Source organism: Leptodactylus fuscus, chromosome 1 (assembly GCF_031893055.1).
Source record: "Leptodactylus fuscus isolate aLepFus1 chromosome 1, aLepFus1.hap2, whole genome shotgun sequence".
NCBI classification, from domain to species: Eukaryota; Metazoa; Chordata; class Amphibia; order Anura; family Leptodactylidae; genus Leptodactylus; species Leptodactylus fuscus.
This window is the reverse complement of record NC_134265.1, coordinates 244,167,474-244,184,107: the sequence shown is the minus strand read 5'-3', so window position 1 is coordinate 244,184,107 and position 16,634 is coordinate 244,167,474. Positions and strand designations below refer to the sequence as shown.

The window sequence follows — 16,634 nt, the reverse complement described above, 5'->3', positions numbered from 1 at the left end:
CATTGCTTATGCAGAGGTCAGACACTTTTGTAATAGAGGTTACTTTCATTACACAAACATAAAACTTTATGAGCCGTCAACAGTCGTGTCCTTTAACATGTGGATGGAGCTTGGACCTATAAAGTTAGAATGAGATGACATCATATCATGTGGGGAAATGTGGGAGCGGGGACAGGGGAGGGTTAAGGGTTTACGTTAGAAATTGTGATAGGCTTGTCTGAAAAGATGTGTCTTTAGTTTGCGTTTGAAGAAGGTGGATGATGGCGTCATCTACCCCAATGCCTGGCCGATAGGCAAACTGGAGGGGGTCCAGAGCAGAGCTCACTAGGGGACGTAGGTGTGTCAGGACCAGTCTCTCTAGGACCTTCATCAGGTAGGATGTCAGTGCTACAGGTCGGTAGTCATTGTAGCCCATCTGGTTGGGTTTCTTTGGGACTGGTACCACACAAGATGTTTTCCACAGTTGAGGTACCATTCCCAGCTTTAGACTCATATTGTACATGTGTGTAATAATACCACCCAGCAGGTCACTGCACATTTTAAGAACTCTTGCGCTTATTCCATCAGGTCCTCCAGCTTTGTCTGCTTTAATCCTCTTGCTTGCCCTACACACCTGTGACTCCTGGAGGATCAGATAGTCAGATTGCAGTTGACTGCAGGTCGGTGGGGGTTGGGTCTTGGTGTGTGAGGGGAGGGGGGTTGACTGACATGCTGGTGTAGGGACCGTTGGCTTGGAGTCAAATCTATTGAAGAATAGATTAAGCTCGTTAAGCCACTTCCTGTCACCTTCTATCTGGTGAGCTGCATTTTGTTTGTGTCCAGATATATCCTGGTGTGCCGCAATAAAAAACATACCTCTAGCTACTAAAAGAACTGTCAGTCGAAAATGGCCGCCATTAGGATGATGTGCGCATGCGCTATGATGTCAAAATCGCGCAAGATCTAAAGAGACTATATCAAAGATGTCGGATGGAGCCATGCGCCCAGCCACCATTCATCACATGAGGCTGAACACACATAAACAAACAAGGACATATCAAAACTGGCCGCCGCGCATGCGCATGGTGAAAATAAAGTGCACATAGTAATCGAAAAAGATGAAACTGTGGACACACAATAAAACTGGATATAATAATAAATACCAATATGATAAAGTGAAAGAAATGCGTAACGAGAACAACAAATTGAAAAAGCGATCACATATATAATATATAGAGATGAGCGAACAGTGAAATATTTGTTATTCGTTTCGAATAGCCCCACAATATTCGAATATTTGAACAAATATCGAACCCCATTATAGTCTATGGGGAAAAACCGTTCGTTTCAGGGGAAACCACTATTCGACGAAGGAGGGTCACCAAGTCCACTATGACACCTCAGCAAATGATGACAACACCTCTGGAATGCAACTGGGACAGCAGAGGAAGCATGCCTGAGGGCATCTAACACGCCCAAGTCACAGTTTTACCCCACTATCACAGCCTATCAACTAGACACTTTCCGCACTCAAAAAAACCCTCTATGAAAGTGGGAAAATACTTGGAAACCTTCTTTCCTCCCCAATTGTATGGACAGAAACCCAAATTTTAAGCTAAAGAAACATTAGCATGCACCACTTTAAATCACGATGCCCATGACAACCACAGATGGCATAGGTCATGGGAAATCCAACAGTACCCACCCTGAACTGTCATTGTGGATGTGTGTGTGTGTGTGATGTGGTAAGACCTTCCAAAATTCACTTTTCTGGCCCTTAACATAAGCCCTTCCAAATTAAGTTAGAGGCCCTTAAGCTACCAGCAGAGAATGAAGCCCTTTGGATGAGTTAAGCCTTGCACCAGCAGAGTGTTAGCCCCTATAAAATTGTTAGCCCCTAAAACGGTGGTTCCAAAACCATCACTCTCATTGTGTGGGATTGATGCAGTGGATTGGACTGATTGGATTGAGGACCCAGACATTGATCTTGATTATGAAATTGATTACATTTTGGCATCAAGTCCTGGGGGAAACTTTTAGTTAGAGGACCGTAAAGGTGAAGAATTGTCTGAAACCACTACCACCACCACCACCACCACCACCGGTAATGGTCCTCTAATATAAGTGTTTTAATTTTTGGCCCTTGGCGTGAGTTGAGCCTTGCATCAGCAGTGTTCTAATTTTTGGTCCTTGGAGTGAGTTGAGCCTTGCACCAGCAGTGTTTTTGGCCCTTAGGGTGAGTTGAGCGTTATACCAGCAGTGTTTTTGGCCCTTGAGGTGATTTGAGCCTTTAAACAGCAGAGATTTAGTTTTTGGCCCTTTGGGTGAGTTGAGCCTTGCACCAACAGTGTTTTTGGCCCTTTGGGTGAGTTGAGCCTTGCACCAACAGTGTTTTTGGCCCTTGGGGTGAGTTGAGCAATCCACCAGCTGTGTTTTTGGCCCTTGGGGTAAGTTGAGCCTTGCACCAGTAGTGTTTTAATTTTTGGCCCTTGGTGTGAATTGATCCTTGCACCAGCAGTGTTTTAATTTTTGGCCCTTGGGGTGAGTTGAGCCTTGCATCAGCAGTGTTTTAATTTTTGGCCCTTGGAGTGAGTTGAGCCTTGCATCAGCAGTGTTTTAATTTTTGGCCCTTGGGGTGAGTAGGGCCTTGCACCTGCAGTGTTTTACTTTTTGGCCATTGGGGTGAGTAGAGCCTTGCACCAGCAGTGTTTTCGGCCCTTGGGGTGACTAGAGCCATTCACCAGCAGTGTTTTGCTTTTTGGCCCTTGGAGTGAGTTGAGCGTTGCACTTTTTGGCCCTTGGGGTGAGTAGAGCCTTGCACCAGCAGTGTTTTTCTTTTTGGCCCTTGGGGTGAGTAGAGCCTTGCACCAGCAGAATGATAGGCACTTATGGTAAATTGAGCCTTGTAGCATCAGAGTGTTAGGCCCTTTGGGTGACCCCTAAAACATTGATTTGCAGGCACTTGGGGTGGAGCCCTAAAACATTGAATCGCAGGCCCTTGTGGGGGAGCCCTAAAACATTGAATTGCAGGCCCTTTTGGGGGAACCCTAAAACATTGAATTGCAGGCCCTTGTGGGGGAGCCCTAAAAAATAGATTTGCAGGCCCTTGGGGGGGAGCCCTAAAAAATTAAAGAGGTAACCTCAGTGAGATTTTTTAAGTTTTACATTAGGGTGAAGGGGCTGGGGTTGGAGGAGGATGATGATGAGTGAAGTGGGTGCTGGCAGCCCCTCTCCAGTAACTGGACTGTGGACTGGATACCCAGCTGGATATCCGCGTCCACGTCCTCGCCCCCTTCTGCTACTGACGAGGGGCACTGCTGGCAGCCCCTCTCCAGTACCTGAACTGTGGACTGGATACCCAGCTGGAAATCCGCGTCCACGTCCTCGCCCCCTTCTGCTACTGACGAGGGGCACTGCTGGCAGCCCCTCTCCAGTACCTGGACTGTGGACTGGATTCCTAGCTGGATATGCACGTCCTCGCCCACATCCCCTGCTGCTACCCTGCTGCTACCCTGCTGCATGATTGGCAGGTTCACTGTATGTGTACAGTGTTCCTGCAGTGTAGCTCTGAAAAGAGCTGTTTTATAAGAATTTTTTCCTGCCTAGACAAGGCTAAAATAAGTGTATCGCCCTGAGACCAAGCTCTCCCTATCTCTCCAAAACTAAAATGAGACGAACATGGCCGACACTATTCTTATGAATCAGAGGTCACCTGATTTCGACAGCCAATGGCTTTTTCAGATTTTTTTCAATACTTACGTTGTCGTAGTTCCTGTCCCACCTCCCCTGCACAGTTATTGGTGCAAAAAACACGCCAGGGAAGGTGGGAGGGAAAACAAATTTTTACTGCATTTGCAGCGTGGTATTCGATTGGTATATTTAATAATAATTAAATGTGCAAAAAGTGACCAAAGTGCGAAATGATGCATATGGTGAAAAGTGAAAATATATAAATCTAAATTTTTTTATATATATCCAGAAGATAAAAGATAGCAGAAAAAATTTCAAGCCAAATGGTACTGGGATGGCAGGCTAGCACCTGTGAATGACAAAACAAAAAACAGTAATACAAAGACACCACAAATACAGACAAAAAATAAAAACACTACACAATAGGATAAAAATAATTATAAAATAACGGAGGAGACATAATATAGAATATACAGTCACAGCAAGTGGCTGAAAAAATATACTGTATATACAGCAATGCACAGAACGCTACAAAAATGGGCGAAACTTACATTGTTTTTTAATCCAAGTGGCTGTACTGTTTTTAACCACTTCGCGACGGCTGACTGTAAATAAACGTCCTCACGGAATGGGGCTCTGTGCCGTGGGAACGTTTATAAACGGATTCAGGTCCCGATCATGTAGCGGGCCATGTCAGGGAAAGTTTATTGCAGTAACAAACTTTCCCTGACATGAGATGCCGCCTGCAGGTAGATGATCCTGCAGGCGGCATCGGGAGAAGGTGTTAGCTCTATGTTATACCTAATACCCTGCTCTATATTCTCCGCTCAGAGCCGCGCTCCAATAGGAGTTTAACCCCTTCAGTTCCGTGATCAAACATGATCACGGAACTGAAGCGGTTCCGCGACATTGCCAGCGTTATCTCAGGGTGCCAATATGTAAAACATGCAGCCTGGGGTCTGGCCAGTGACCCCAAGCTGCCTGAGCCCCCCGTTACCTGGTTGATCCTGCCGGGTACTAAGGAAGTCAAGTTATGCCTCTGCATCACCTGATTTCCTGTTACAGACTTGAGATACGTGCAGCTTGTGTCTCCAAACCAGTAAGGCCGGGTTCACATGATGTATTATGGCACGTAATGTGGTACGTAGACATTGCGGGAGCTTTTGCGGGCTGTATACGCTCCCATTGTTTTCAATGGGAGCTGGTACCATATACGCAGCGCTATTTTGTGGCCGTGATTTTGCGGCGGCAAACAATGGCAACAAAACCCCCTCAAAATTTTTTTAAGATAGCACGCTGCTTACCCCAATGGGAGTTATATGTAGTAATGTAGTGAACTTTATTTTGTGTTGTGTGAATCAAAGATTGTGACAATTTTTTCTTTCTGATGAGATCCATACGATTGGAGGCCCGAAGCTCGAACGTAACCACTTGAAATGGATTTTTCATCATAGCCTCATTATTGAAATCGACGGTTAAGATCTCGAGACAATGCTTCAAAGGATGCATTAGTAGAACATATCCAGCGGGCACGTAAGAATTGACCTGTAGGGATATTGCGAATCAGTTATTTCGGATGGGCAGACTGGCAATGTAATAGAGCATTTGTAGAGGTTGGCTTACGGTATAGATTAGTTTGAATATATCCATCATCTCCAACAGCCAACATGATGTCCAAAAATGCAATATGGCGGCGACTGTATGTCCAAGTGATTCTAGTATTTCTGTCATTGGAGTTAAGAGCCCACCATAAACTTTTCTAAATTTGGAACAGTCCCCTGCCATATGAAAAGAACATCATCAATAAAACGCCACCAGTATAAAACATGATCAACCAAAACAACAGGTTCTGCCAAAAAAATAAGTCTCTCCCACAGCCACAGGAACAAATTAGCATATGAGGGTGCACAGGACACCCCCATCTCTGTTCCCTGGAGCTGCAGGAAGACAGACCCATCAAAAAGAAAAAAAAAAGTGAGTGAGGACAAATCTAAGTAGATTCAAGAGAAACTCACCCAGTTGCACATCAATATTGGACAAGTCAAAAAACACTTTAACCTCCGCGAGTCCGTCAGTATGTCGAATGGAGGAATATAAGGACTCAATATCACATGTTGCCAGCAACATGTCACGTTCTAAATGCAAACCATCTACTTTCATTAGAGTATCAGATGAATCTTTTATAAAACATGGAAGGACCTGAATTCAGCGCACTGTCGGCTTTCCATCAGTATATAGAACTGCCTGTGCTCCAAACCATGAAAGGTCCTCTTTAAATTAATCCATTGGAGGTGGGAAAAAAAAAAAACATGCTCACCCATGTGTCGCAGCCCGGTCCTGCAGCTCCACTGTCTTCTTTTGCCAGAAGTCCCTTCCCTTAAGCAACTGATTGGCAGAAAGAACTACTACTGGAAGAATACAACAAAGGTGCAGGACCAAACCGCGCTGAGAGACACTGGGACAGGCAAGAGAATTCTGGGTTTTTGGGGGAATTTTTTTGCACCTCCCCCAGTTTAATTTTTTTAAAAAAACCTCTTTTAAAGGGGCTGTCCAAGCTATACTTTTAAAGTTTAAATCTGTTAGGGGCAGTGAAAAAAGATAACAAAATACATACTCACCTTTCCCAGTTGCTGCATTGTCGTCCCGTGCCTACCGGTTTATCTGCTCTGCCAAATCTCTTCAACAGTCTCAGCAGGCGTCAGGAAGAGAACCTGTGATGTCACAGAGAGTGACATGCAGGCCCTTAGCTGATTGGCCTCAGAATTTCTTTTATTTCACTGCCTCAAGCTTATTTAAACTTTAAAAGGGTTGTCCATTTTTGCCTGGACAATTCCTTTAATGTCCCCCAGGATATTGGCCTTTATCACTGACCCCCTCAGAATATAATGGTCCTATCAATGGTCCCCACAAAGTATAGGGGACCAGTGAAGGGGCCACTGTATGGTGGGAATAGTGATGGAGCCACTGTTTGGGGGGAGAAGCATATGAGGGGAATAGTGAAGGGGCCACTGTATGGGGGTGGGCAGGGGCAGGTGAGTTAGCCACTGTATGGGAGGATAGTGATGTTGATTTTTTTTGACTTACAGGTGATGTTGTTATGTTGATATCATTCACATTCCCCATCTCTTCCATTTGGACTGCCATGAACACTTGTTCCAGCTGTAACAGACACCACAGACTTGTCTCCTTTCTCAATACAAAAGAAAAAAAAATCACTGAAGTTCCGACACCCGGGATCAACTGTTTGAAGGGGACCATAGCACTTGTGTAAGTGCCATGGCCGATTCTCTGTTTGCATTGTATTGTTATTTTTATAGTGGCCATGTAATGTAACTACAGTCTCATCCTGTACATTTCTATAGGAAAAAGCTGTAATTACATCACACAGGCACTATAAAACTGACAGTTCGCAATATAAACAGAGAAGGGATCAGCATGCCTGCATGTGTGCCACGGCCCCCTTCAAAAAGCTACCGTATATACTCGAGTATAAGCCGACCCGAATATAAGCCGACCCCCCTAATTTTACCACAAAAAACTGGGAAATCTTATTGACTCGAGTATAAGCCTAGGGGGGAATGCAGCAGCTACTGGAAAATTTCCAAAATTAAAATAGATAACAATAAAATTACATTAACTGAGACATTAGTAGGTTAAATGTTTTTGAATATTTATTTAAAAGAAAAACAGTAAACTATTGGAAAAGAGGGATAACAAAAACAATATTAGCAACCAAGCTAAAATATGAGTTAAAATCCTTCAAAACTGGATTCCTCATCATCTGTATGTTCAAACAGAGCTTCAGCATTTTCTGCTGTGAGGTTATCAGCATAGACATTGTCATCATCGCTGAGTTCACTGTCATCACCATCATTGGTGTCGTCCTCAAACAAAGCGTCATCTTCACTGCCATCCATAGCATTACTAATGCCACATTTCTTGAAGGCACGTTGCACCATGTCCTCTGGAATCTCTTCCCATGCATCACGAACCCACTTAGCAATCAACTCTATGTCGGGCTTCATTAAATTTCCCACTTTGGTCAGTCGGGCTTGACCAGATGACATCCATTCATGCCACATCCTTCGCACACGGTCTTTGAATGGCTTATTTAGATACACATCCAGGGGCTGCAATACAGATGTAAGCCCTCCTGGAATAACGGCCAAAGTAACTTCAGAAGACTTTGCCAATTTTTTTACGTCCTCACATGTGTGGGCTCTGAACATATCCCAAACTAGCAGTGAAGGTTTTTTCTTTAACGCTGCTCCTGGTCGCCCATTCCAAATTTCTTCCAGCCATTTTTTTGTTCCCTCTTCGTCCATCCAGCCTTTAATATGTGCACGCACTGTAATCCGTGGTGGAAATTTTACCTTTTTAGGCAAGGTCTTTCTTTTAAAAATAATTACAGGCCGTAGCTTGGTTCCATTAGCCAAACACGATAAAACTGTGAAATGGTTTTTCTCATTCCCTGTTGTTCTCAGTAAAATTGTTTTTTCTCCCAAACTTGCCACAGTTCTGTTGCTTGGAAGATCAAAGGTCATAGGTGTTTCATCCATATTCCCAATATCTCCCAGGTCATAATTATGGATCTTTCTTTGTTTGATGATGAATGAATGGAATGATGTCACTTTTTCATCAAGGTCTTTTGGCAACTTCTGTGAAATCTTTGTTCTTTGCCGCAAACATAAGGAAAATCTATTCATAAAGCGGCTACACCATCCTGCTGACGCAACAAACTTTGCACTGCCTGGTGCTTTTAATGTGTCATCTTTAGCCAACTGAAGGGCACGTAAGCGAATTCCCATGCGTGTTACGCAGTAACCATTTTGACGACACTCCATAACCCATTTATGCAATTCAGTCTCTAGAGCGTCATATGGAGATGTCAAACCACGTCGAGCTTTTTTTGCCTTTGGAATCTTTTCCAAATCAGCTTTCATTTTCCGCCACTCTCTCACTTGTTTTTCGTCAACACAAAATTCCCTACTTGCAATACAGTTATTGCTTTCCTCTGCTCTTGCCACAACCTTAAGTTTAAAACCAGCTTCATATGATCTGCGTTTTTGTTTTGGTCCAGGATTAGAAATATTGGGCTCCATTTCTATCAGGATAAAATAAAAAAAAAGACTTTGATATAATAAAATGTACTCCAAAAATAAGCAGTAGTTATAGTTCTTAAGGTACAGGTCAATTTACTGTAATAGTAGGCCGGCTTCAGGTTTGTGTGTGCCCTTGGGCGATGTACGGGGATGCATAGGGTGTTTTTTTTTTTTTTTTTTTTAATGGGGTTGGGTGTACTTTTCAGTTTTACCATTTTGGGGAATTGCTTTTGCTTTGATCACTTTTTATTCAAAGTTTTATCATAGGGAAAACGGTTTGGCACTTTTGACTTTTTTTCCCCCGCTACAGCGTCTACTGTATGGGAAAAATATTTTTATAGATTTGTATACTGGGTGTTTTCGGACACGGGGATACCTCATGTGTATGTGTTTCACAGTATTACCGTACTTTTATATGTGTTCTAGAGAAAGGGGATGATATGAATTTTTAATACTGTACTATATATATATATATATATATATATATATATATATATATATATATATATATTTATTTCTTAGACCCCCTAGGGGTCTTGAAACCTAGGGGATCTGTTGGGATGGGTAGGGTGGCCGGAGTTTTTGGTTGCTGGGGAAGGGGAGGGGGTGTTTTGGTTGTCTGTCTGCCCCTTCCCTGAGCTTGAGAACTGGACTTTTTTTCCCCCACTTGGAATTCAGCCTGGATGAATATAGGGGATCTGCAGTGCTCCTATTAACCCCCTCCTTACGGAATAGGAGTACTGCAGATCCCCTATATTCAGCCTGGCTGTAGTCAGGCTGAATGCCAATTGGGGAGAAAAAAAAAAAGTCTCAGGAAAGGGGTAGTGAGCAAACCCCACCCCCCAAACCAACCTACCCCCCCAACACATACTGCACCCCAAAACCCCATCAACATTTTTTTTTTTTTCATTTTTCAAAAAGGAGAAGCGTGACGGTACTTACCGTTACTTCTCCTATCCGTCCAGTCAGTACAGTAACCCAAGCAACCACAAGCTCCTCCCACGCTTGGATGGGATCCTATCAGTTTGCGAGGGGTGTGGCTGCCTAGGTTGCACTGTCGGCCAGTGGCAGTCTGGAGCCGGCGGTGAGCGGAGGAGGAGCCAAGCAGCGGGCCAGGTAAGCCTGCATTCCCCACCCCCCCTCTCCCCCGTGCACAGCTTACCAGTATGTATTCCGTCTGGGGGAGTCTGCATGAGGACCCCCCGGACGGAACACAATTGCAGCGCTGCTTTAAAGCACACGGATCTCATAGACACTTAAAGTCTATGGGGTCCTTATGTGCTTTAACAAAACTGTGCGTGCAGCTGCTATTTTAGAGCAGTGAGCTGAAGCAGGCTGTGCGCTGCAAGCACAACGGACCCCATTATAGTCTATGGGGTCCGTGAGCTTTAACTAAACAGCACGTCTGAAGTCACGGAGCGCCGCCGGAGTCACGGAGCTGTGTAGACACCACTTGGCGGCCCGGGAGACAGTCTCTCCTTGACTCCATGACTCCTGCTCCCTGACTCCTGCTCCTTGACCCGAGTATAAGCCGAGGTGGACTTTTTCAGCTCAAAAACCGGGCTGAAAAACTCGGCTTATACTCGAGTATATACGGTAATTGGTGAAGATCAAAGTGTCATAACTCAGCGTATTTCTTATTGATGATCTATCTTGAGTATTAATCATCAATAAAAATGAGCTGGGAAATCCCTTTAATAAAGCCCAAGTGGTCCTTAATTTAATACTGCCCAAATTCCCCCTTATATTATGTCCCCTGAGATAATTACTGCTTCCCAATGCCCCCTTGTATTAATAACCTCAGTTATATTTGTAAAATATCGTAATGACCCCGTAAAGTTATAATAATCCAAGAACCACCTATTATAAATAATACCCTTTATATACATGATCTCTTCCCTTAAAGTTATAATGCCCCCTTATATTCTTTATGTGCCTTTATATGAATGATCCCTCTATGATCATAATGCCCCCAATATAAATAACACCTCTTATATTCTTTATATAAATCTCACTCTATATTCATAATGACCTCTTATATTTTCTATGTCTGTTATAAAAATGATATCTCCCTATAGTAATTACATGGACACTGATTTTGACAGCTGATTTCGCGTCCAAATCAGCCTCCATAAAATGTAGCCCTATGTGAATTGCTAGCAGAAAAAGAAGCGACATGACCTTTCTTCAGGCGTTTAACGCCTGAAAAAATGAATTGGAGTCTATGGGGGCGCTGAAAAAAAACGCTAGCGGTTTTTGGTCACTTATTTTTGCAGCTGTTTTGGCAAAAACAGCGACTGAAACCGCCAGCGTTTTTTTATCATGTACTTTTTTGTAGTGCAAAAAAGCTTCAAAAAAACAGCGACTGAAAAAGCGTCAAAAACAGCGTCCAATGCAAAAAACAGTGTCCAAAAAAAGCGACGCTGAAAAATCAGTGGCAAAATCAGCTAGGCTTTTTTCACGTGTAAACTAAGCCTTATAATAGGAAATGCCCTTTACTGTCACCTGTCTGCTGTCCCTTGTTGTACAGAGCCACTGTTCCCACCGTCTCTCCTCTCTGCTTTACAAGACGTGTAGAAACAGACAGGATTCCTGTGTCTCAGTGCAGGAGATGCAATGCTCTGACATTATAGCCAGGGCCGGCGTCAGCGCACGGCATAGTCGGGCAAGTGCCGGGGCCCACAGAGCCTCTGGGGGCCCCCCGGCACTTGCCTGTCACAATTTCAGCTCATCGGCGTCCGTCCGCCGATGAGCTGGAATACATACGCGATGCAGGAGCTGCGAGATCAGCTCCTGCTTTAAAGCTCCGGCCCGGCTTGCGTGTGTAGGTGCGATGATGTCATCGCGTCACGCCTACACACGCAAGCCGGGCCGGAGCTAAGCAGGAGCTGACCTCACAGCTCCTACATCGCGTATGTGATTGGAGGGAGAGAGAGAGGAGCGTCGGGGGAACGAGGGAAGGTGAGTGATAGAAGGTGAGTGTGTTTGTTTTGTATTACATATTAAGGTGAAACATAATGAAGGGGGCCCATGAAACTGGGGGGCAAATGAAGGGGAGGGGGGAACAGCATGACACTGGAGAACATGAAGGGGGTGGGGAGAGAACGGCATGAAACTGGTGACAGAGATGGAGGGGGCCCAAAGAAACTGGGGGGCAAATGAAGGGGAGGGGGGAACAGCATGACACTGGGGCAGATGGAGGGGGGGAGAACAGCATGACACTGGGGCAGATGGAGGGGGTGGGGAGAGAACGGCATGGAACTGGGGACAGAGATGGAGGGGGCCCAATGAAACTGAAGGGGCAAATGAAGGGCAGGGGGGGAACGGCATGACACTGGGGCAGAGAAGGGGGACATAAAACTGTGGGCAGATGAAGGGGGAGAACGTGATGAAACTGGGGACAGAGATGGAGGGGGGACATGAAACTGGGGGCAGAGGAAGGGTGTATATGAAACTGGGGGAGAGATGGAGGGGGGGCATATAATTTACAGGTGACTGTAGGAGGATTATACTGTGTGGGAGCACATAATGAATGAGAATGGGTGGAATCAACATAAAAGTGGGTGGAGCTAAATTTGCAGCGGCGCGCCGCACATTTTGCCCCTCTTTCTACTCTTTACAAGATTGGGAGGTATGGCGTTGGTGACGCCACACTCCTGCATGACATCACTCGCTTCATCTGCAACGCACAGTGTCTCGACTCCCCCGCCTCCTTTACAAGGGGGCCCACTGAGGCTCTGTCGCCCAAGGGCCCATAAAAACCTGGAGCCGGCCCTGATTATAGCTGACACCCATCTGTGTTGGGAAGAAGACAGACATCATGTTGGTTGGTCCTGGCACTCTGTAATCCAGCATCCCTGAAGTGTCTTGCAGTTTACAGAATGGCAGAGCAGATAGCCAAACACTTCCTGCTCTACCATGTATTTCAACTATATCATGTCCTAGTTCAGACATGTGTTCATGGCAGCCCTGGGGTGGGCCCCCAGAGTCAGTAGGCCTGGGAAGCAGATTCCCCCGTGCTAGTTACACCACTGGATTAATGCTTGATTTAGGACATAATATGAGAACAATAGCTAAGTCAGAAGAGTTTTATCTACAGACAGTTGTTTTGAGGTTTTATTCCTTTCATCAGTGCTGAGCAGGGTAGTCTCTTGTAGTGTAATCTGTCTTGATGTGAGTCAGAAAGGGGTAATGTGTCTCATTAGGGAGAGACAGTACAGTTTATAAGACCATGCATGCTCTGCTAACAATTATGAGTGAGGAATATGCAAGTAAGACCTCACTGCTCCTAGTGCCACCTTTTGGTATAGCGGTATAGTGCGTTATTTTGTATCTGTTAAAATAGTGGCTTTAGAGTGACATCTGCTTGTACTATATTCCATAGCATATTGTACTAATATATCTGTATTTAATAAACAGACATCTAAGGATTAAAAGTAATCTGGTGTTTATAATATCCATCATATATGAAATATAAATGTATCAAGGGAACATTCTGAACATTAGGAATATCAAACATAGTCATTATAGGGGCTAAGGCCCCAAGTAGCATCGCTGTTCTTCCTACAGTGCTCTACACAGAAAGTTTGCAGATGTTTCCTTTGCAGAGTTTCTGCTTCTGCTTCTATTCGACGTTTCTACAGGTATAATTGACATGCTGCGATTTCCAAAACTATGACTGTTAGAATCTGATCCATTTTGCTGTGACTGTAAAATGCTGTGGTATTTTTCGTGGCATTTCCACCACTTGGGGCTCTGGCCTAAAATGGGGGTTGTAAAAAGATGCAAAATTCTCATGTTTTGCTTACCAAATCATACAGCACATTCAGATAAAATCATGATGTTCCCTAATCCCTTCATTCCTATTCCCAGACTTCAATTTTCACTCCAGCTTTTGGTTCAGAGACAAAAGTCATGATTAACAGCAATATGAAAACAAAAGAAGTAATTGAGCAGTTACTACACAAGTTTAAGGTGAGCTCATGATGTATTTAAATTGTTCTGCTACTTTTAGTTCTTAATCAGTGGTAAGTCTTAGGTCTAGTTCACACAGGCACAGAGGGGGCGGATTATGGCGCGGAATCCACGTCATAATCCGCCCCCTCACAATGGTGGTCTATATAGACCGCGAGCAATCTTTTTTCGCTAGCAGCAACATGACGCTAGCGGAAAAAAGAAGTGAGCTGCCCTTTCATCAGGCGGATCCCGCGGCTGCGGCAGCTCCCTCCGGACTAGGCCATTCATTTGGACCTAATCTGGAGCGGAAAGACACGACGGGATAACGTGCACTGCACCAGCATCCTGTTGCAGCTGCCACGACGATATATGCACACGCGGATTTGTGTGTGAACTAGGCCTTAAGGGGACCTGTTACCTAAATTTGACGTAAACGGGATGTAAACGACGCAATTTGCCCACAGTGGAGATGCTGCGGGAAAAATTGCGGTGTTGTACAGTACAGGCAAAGTGGATGGGATTCATGCGAATCCCATCCCCACTTTGTGGAAGAAATCGCAGCGCGGACATGCTGCGATTTGCAAAGTCGTTGTGGTTTTGCAAATCGCAGCATGTCAATTATATCTATGGAAACGCCGGCAGCTTTCCCGTAGATATAATGTTAAGAGAAAGTCCGCAGAGGAAAACTCTATGAACTTTCTCTTAAAAGTACTGCGGAAAGAACCGCAATGCTTTAGTGCTGCGATTACGGCCCGTGGGGCCTTAGCCTTAATGTTCCAAATTACCCTATAGAAAGTGTGGCCATGCTCAGTATAAAAAAACTAAACAAAAACAACAAAGTCAACTGCCCATTGTAGAACTGTACATATGGCTAAGGCCCCATGCAGAGCATCGTGTTCTTTTTCCGCAGCATTTTTCACAGAAAGGGATAGAGAGACAGACAGACAGACAGACAGACAGACAGACAGACAGACAGACAGACAGACAGACAGATAGATAGATAGATAGATAGATAGATGTGCATGTCCATACATATTATCTATTTACATTTTTCTGATATTTTCATGTGATCTCATTTAGGAAAAATTATGGTAATTTCAGCACTTTTTTTTTTTTAATGTAGATTGTGAGCCCCACATAGAGCACACAATGTACATTATTCCCTTTCAGCATGTGTTTGGAATATGGGATGGAAATCCATACAAACACGGGGAGAACATACAAACTCCTTGCAGATGGTTTTATCCCCTTGGTGGGATTTGAACACCAGGACTCCAATGCTGCAGTGCTAACCACTGAGCCACCGTGTGGCCCCTAATTTCAACACATTTTCTGTCTGTAAATGAGGTATTAGTACATTGGACAATCAGACACAGGTATATAGAAAAATGATAAAGAAAGGAAAGAATGTATATGTAATAGACAGTGGATGCGGACATACTGTGCCACTTAAACTGATTTGGTTTGGGCCACTCCTATGGGCACTAAGTACAGTCATGGCCAAAAGTTTTGAGAATGACACAAATATTATATTTTCACATGATCTGCTGCCCTCTGGTTTTTATGTGTGTTTGTCAGATGTTTTTATCACATACAGAAATATAATTGCAATCATATTATGAGTAACAAAAGCTTATATTGACAGTTAGAATGAGTTAATGCAGCAAGTCAATATTTGCAGTGTTGACCCTTCTTCTTCAGGACCTCTGCAATTCTCCCTGGCATGCTCTCAATCAACTTCTGGACCAAATCCTGACTGATAGCAGTCCATTCTTGCACAATCAATGCTTGCATTTTGTCAGAATTTGTAGGTTTTTGTTTGTCCACCCGTCTCTTGATGATTGACCACAAGTTCTCAATGGGATTAAGATCTGGGGAGTTTCCAGGCCATGGACCCAAAATCTCTATGTTTTGTTCCCTGATCCATTTAGTTATTACCTTTGCTTTATGGCAAGGTGCTCCATCATGCTGGAAAAGGCATTGTTGTTCGCCAAACTGCTCTTGGACGGTTGGGAGAAGTTGATCTTGGAGGACATTCTGGTACCGTTCTTTATTCATGGCTATGTTTTTAGGCAAGACTGTGATAGAGCCGATTCCCTTGGCTGAGAAGCAACCCAACACATGAATGGTTTCAGGATGCTTTACAGTTGGCATGAGACAAGACTGGTGGTAGCGCTCACCTCGTCTTCTCCGAATAAGCTGTTTTCCAGATGTCCCAAACAATCGAAAAGGGGATTCATCAGAGAAAATGACTTTACCCCAGTCCTCAGCAGTCCACTCCCTGGATCTTTTACAGAATATCAGTCTCTCCGTGATGTTTTTTCTGGAGAGAAGTGGCTTCTTTGCTGCCCTCCTTGAGACCAGGCCTTGCTCCAAGAGTCTCCGCCTCACAGTGCGTGCAGATGCACTCACACCTGCCTGCTGCCATTCCTAAGCAAGCTCTGCACTGCTGGTAGCCCGATCCCGCAGCTGAAACACTTTTAAGAGACGATCCTGGCGCTTGCTGGTCTTTCTTGGGTGCCCTGGAGCCTTTTTGCCAACAATGGAACCTCTCTCCTTGAAGTTCTTGATGATGCGATAGATTGTTGACTGAGGTGCAATCTTTCTAGCTGCGATACTCTTCCCTGTTAGGCCATTTTTGTGCAGTGCAATGATGACTGCATGTGTTTCTTTAGAGATAACCATGGTTAACAGAAGAGAAACAATGATGCCAAGCACCAGCCTCCTTTTAAAGTGTCCAGTGGTGTCATTCTTACTTAATCATGACAGATTGATCTCCAGCCCTGTCCTCATCAACACCCACATCTGTGTTAATGGAGCAATCACTGAAACGATGTTAGCTGGTCCTTTTAAGGCAGGGATGCAATGATGTTGAAATGTGTTTTAGGGGATAAAGTTCATTTTCTA

The 16,634-nt window shown here is 44.4% G+C and overlaps 1 protein-coding gene across 1 annotated transcript in view; it reads left to right on the top strand.

Moving 5' to 3' along the window:
* The window catches only part of RASSF6 (Ras association domain family member 6), an 86,786-nt gene that overhangs the window by 37,183 nt on the left and 32,969 nt on the right, over positions 1-16,634 (top strand). The window contains exon 7 of the mRNA XM_075285283.1: positions 13,644-13,745. Coding sequence (XP_075141384.1) covers positions 13,644-13,745 — 102 coding nt within the window. The remainder of the gene's footprint in view (positions 1-13,643; positions 13,746-16,634) is intronic.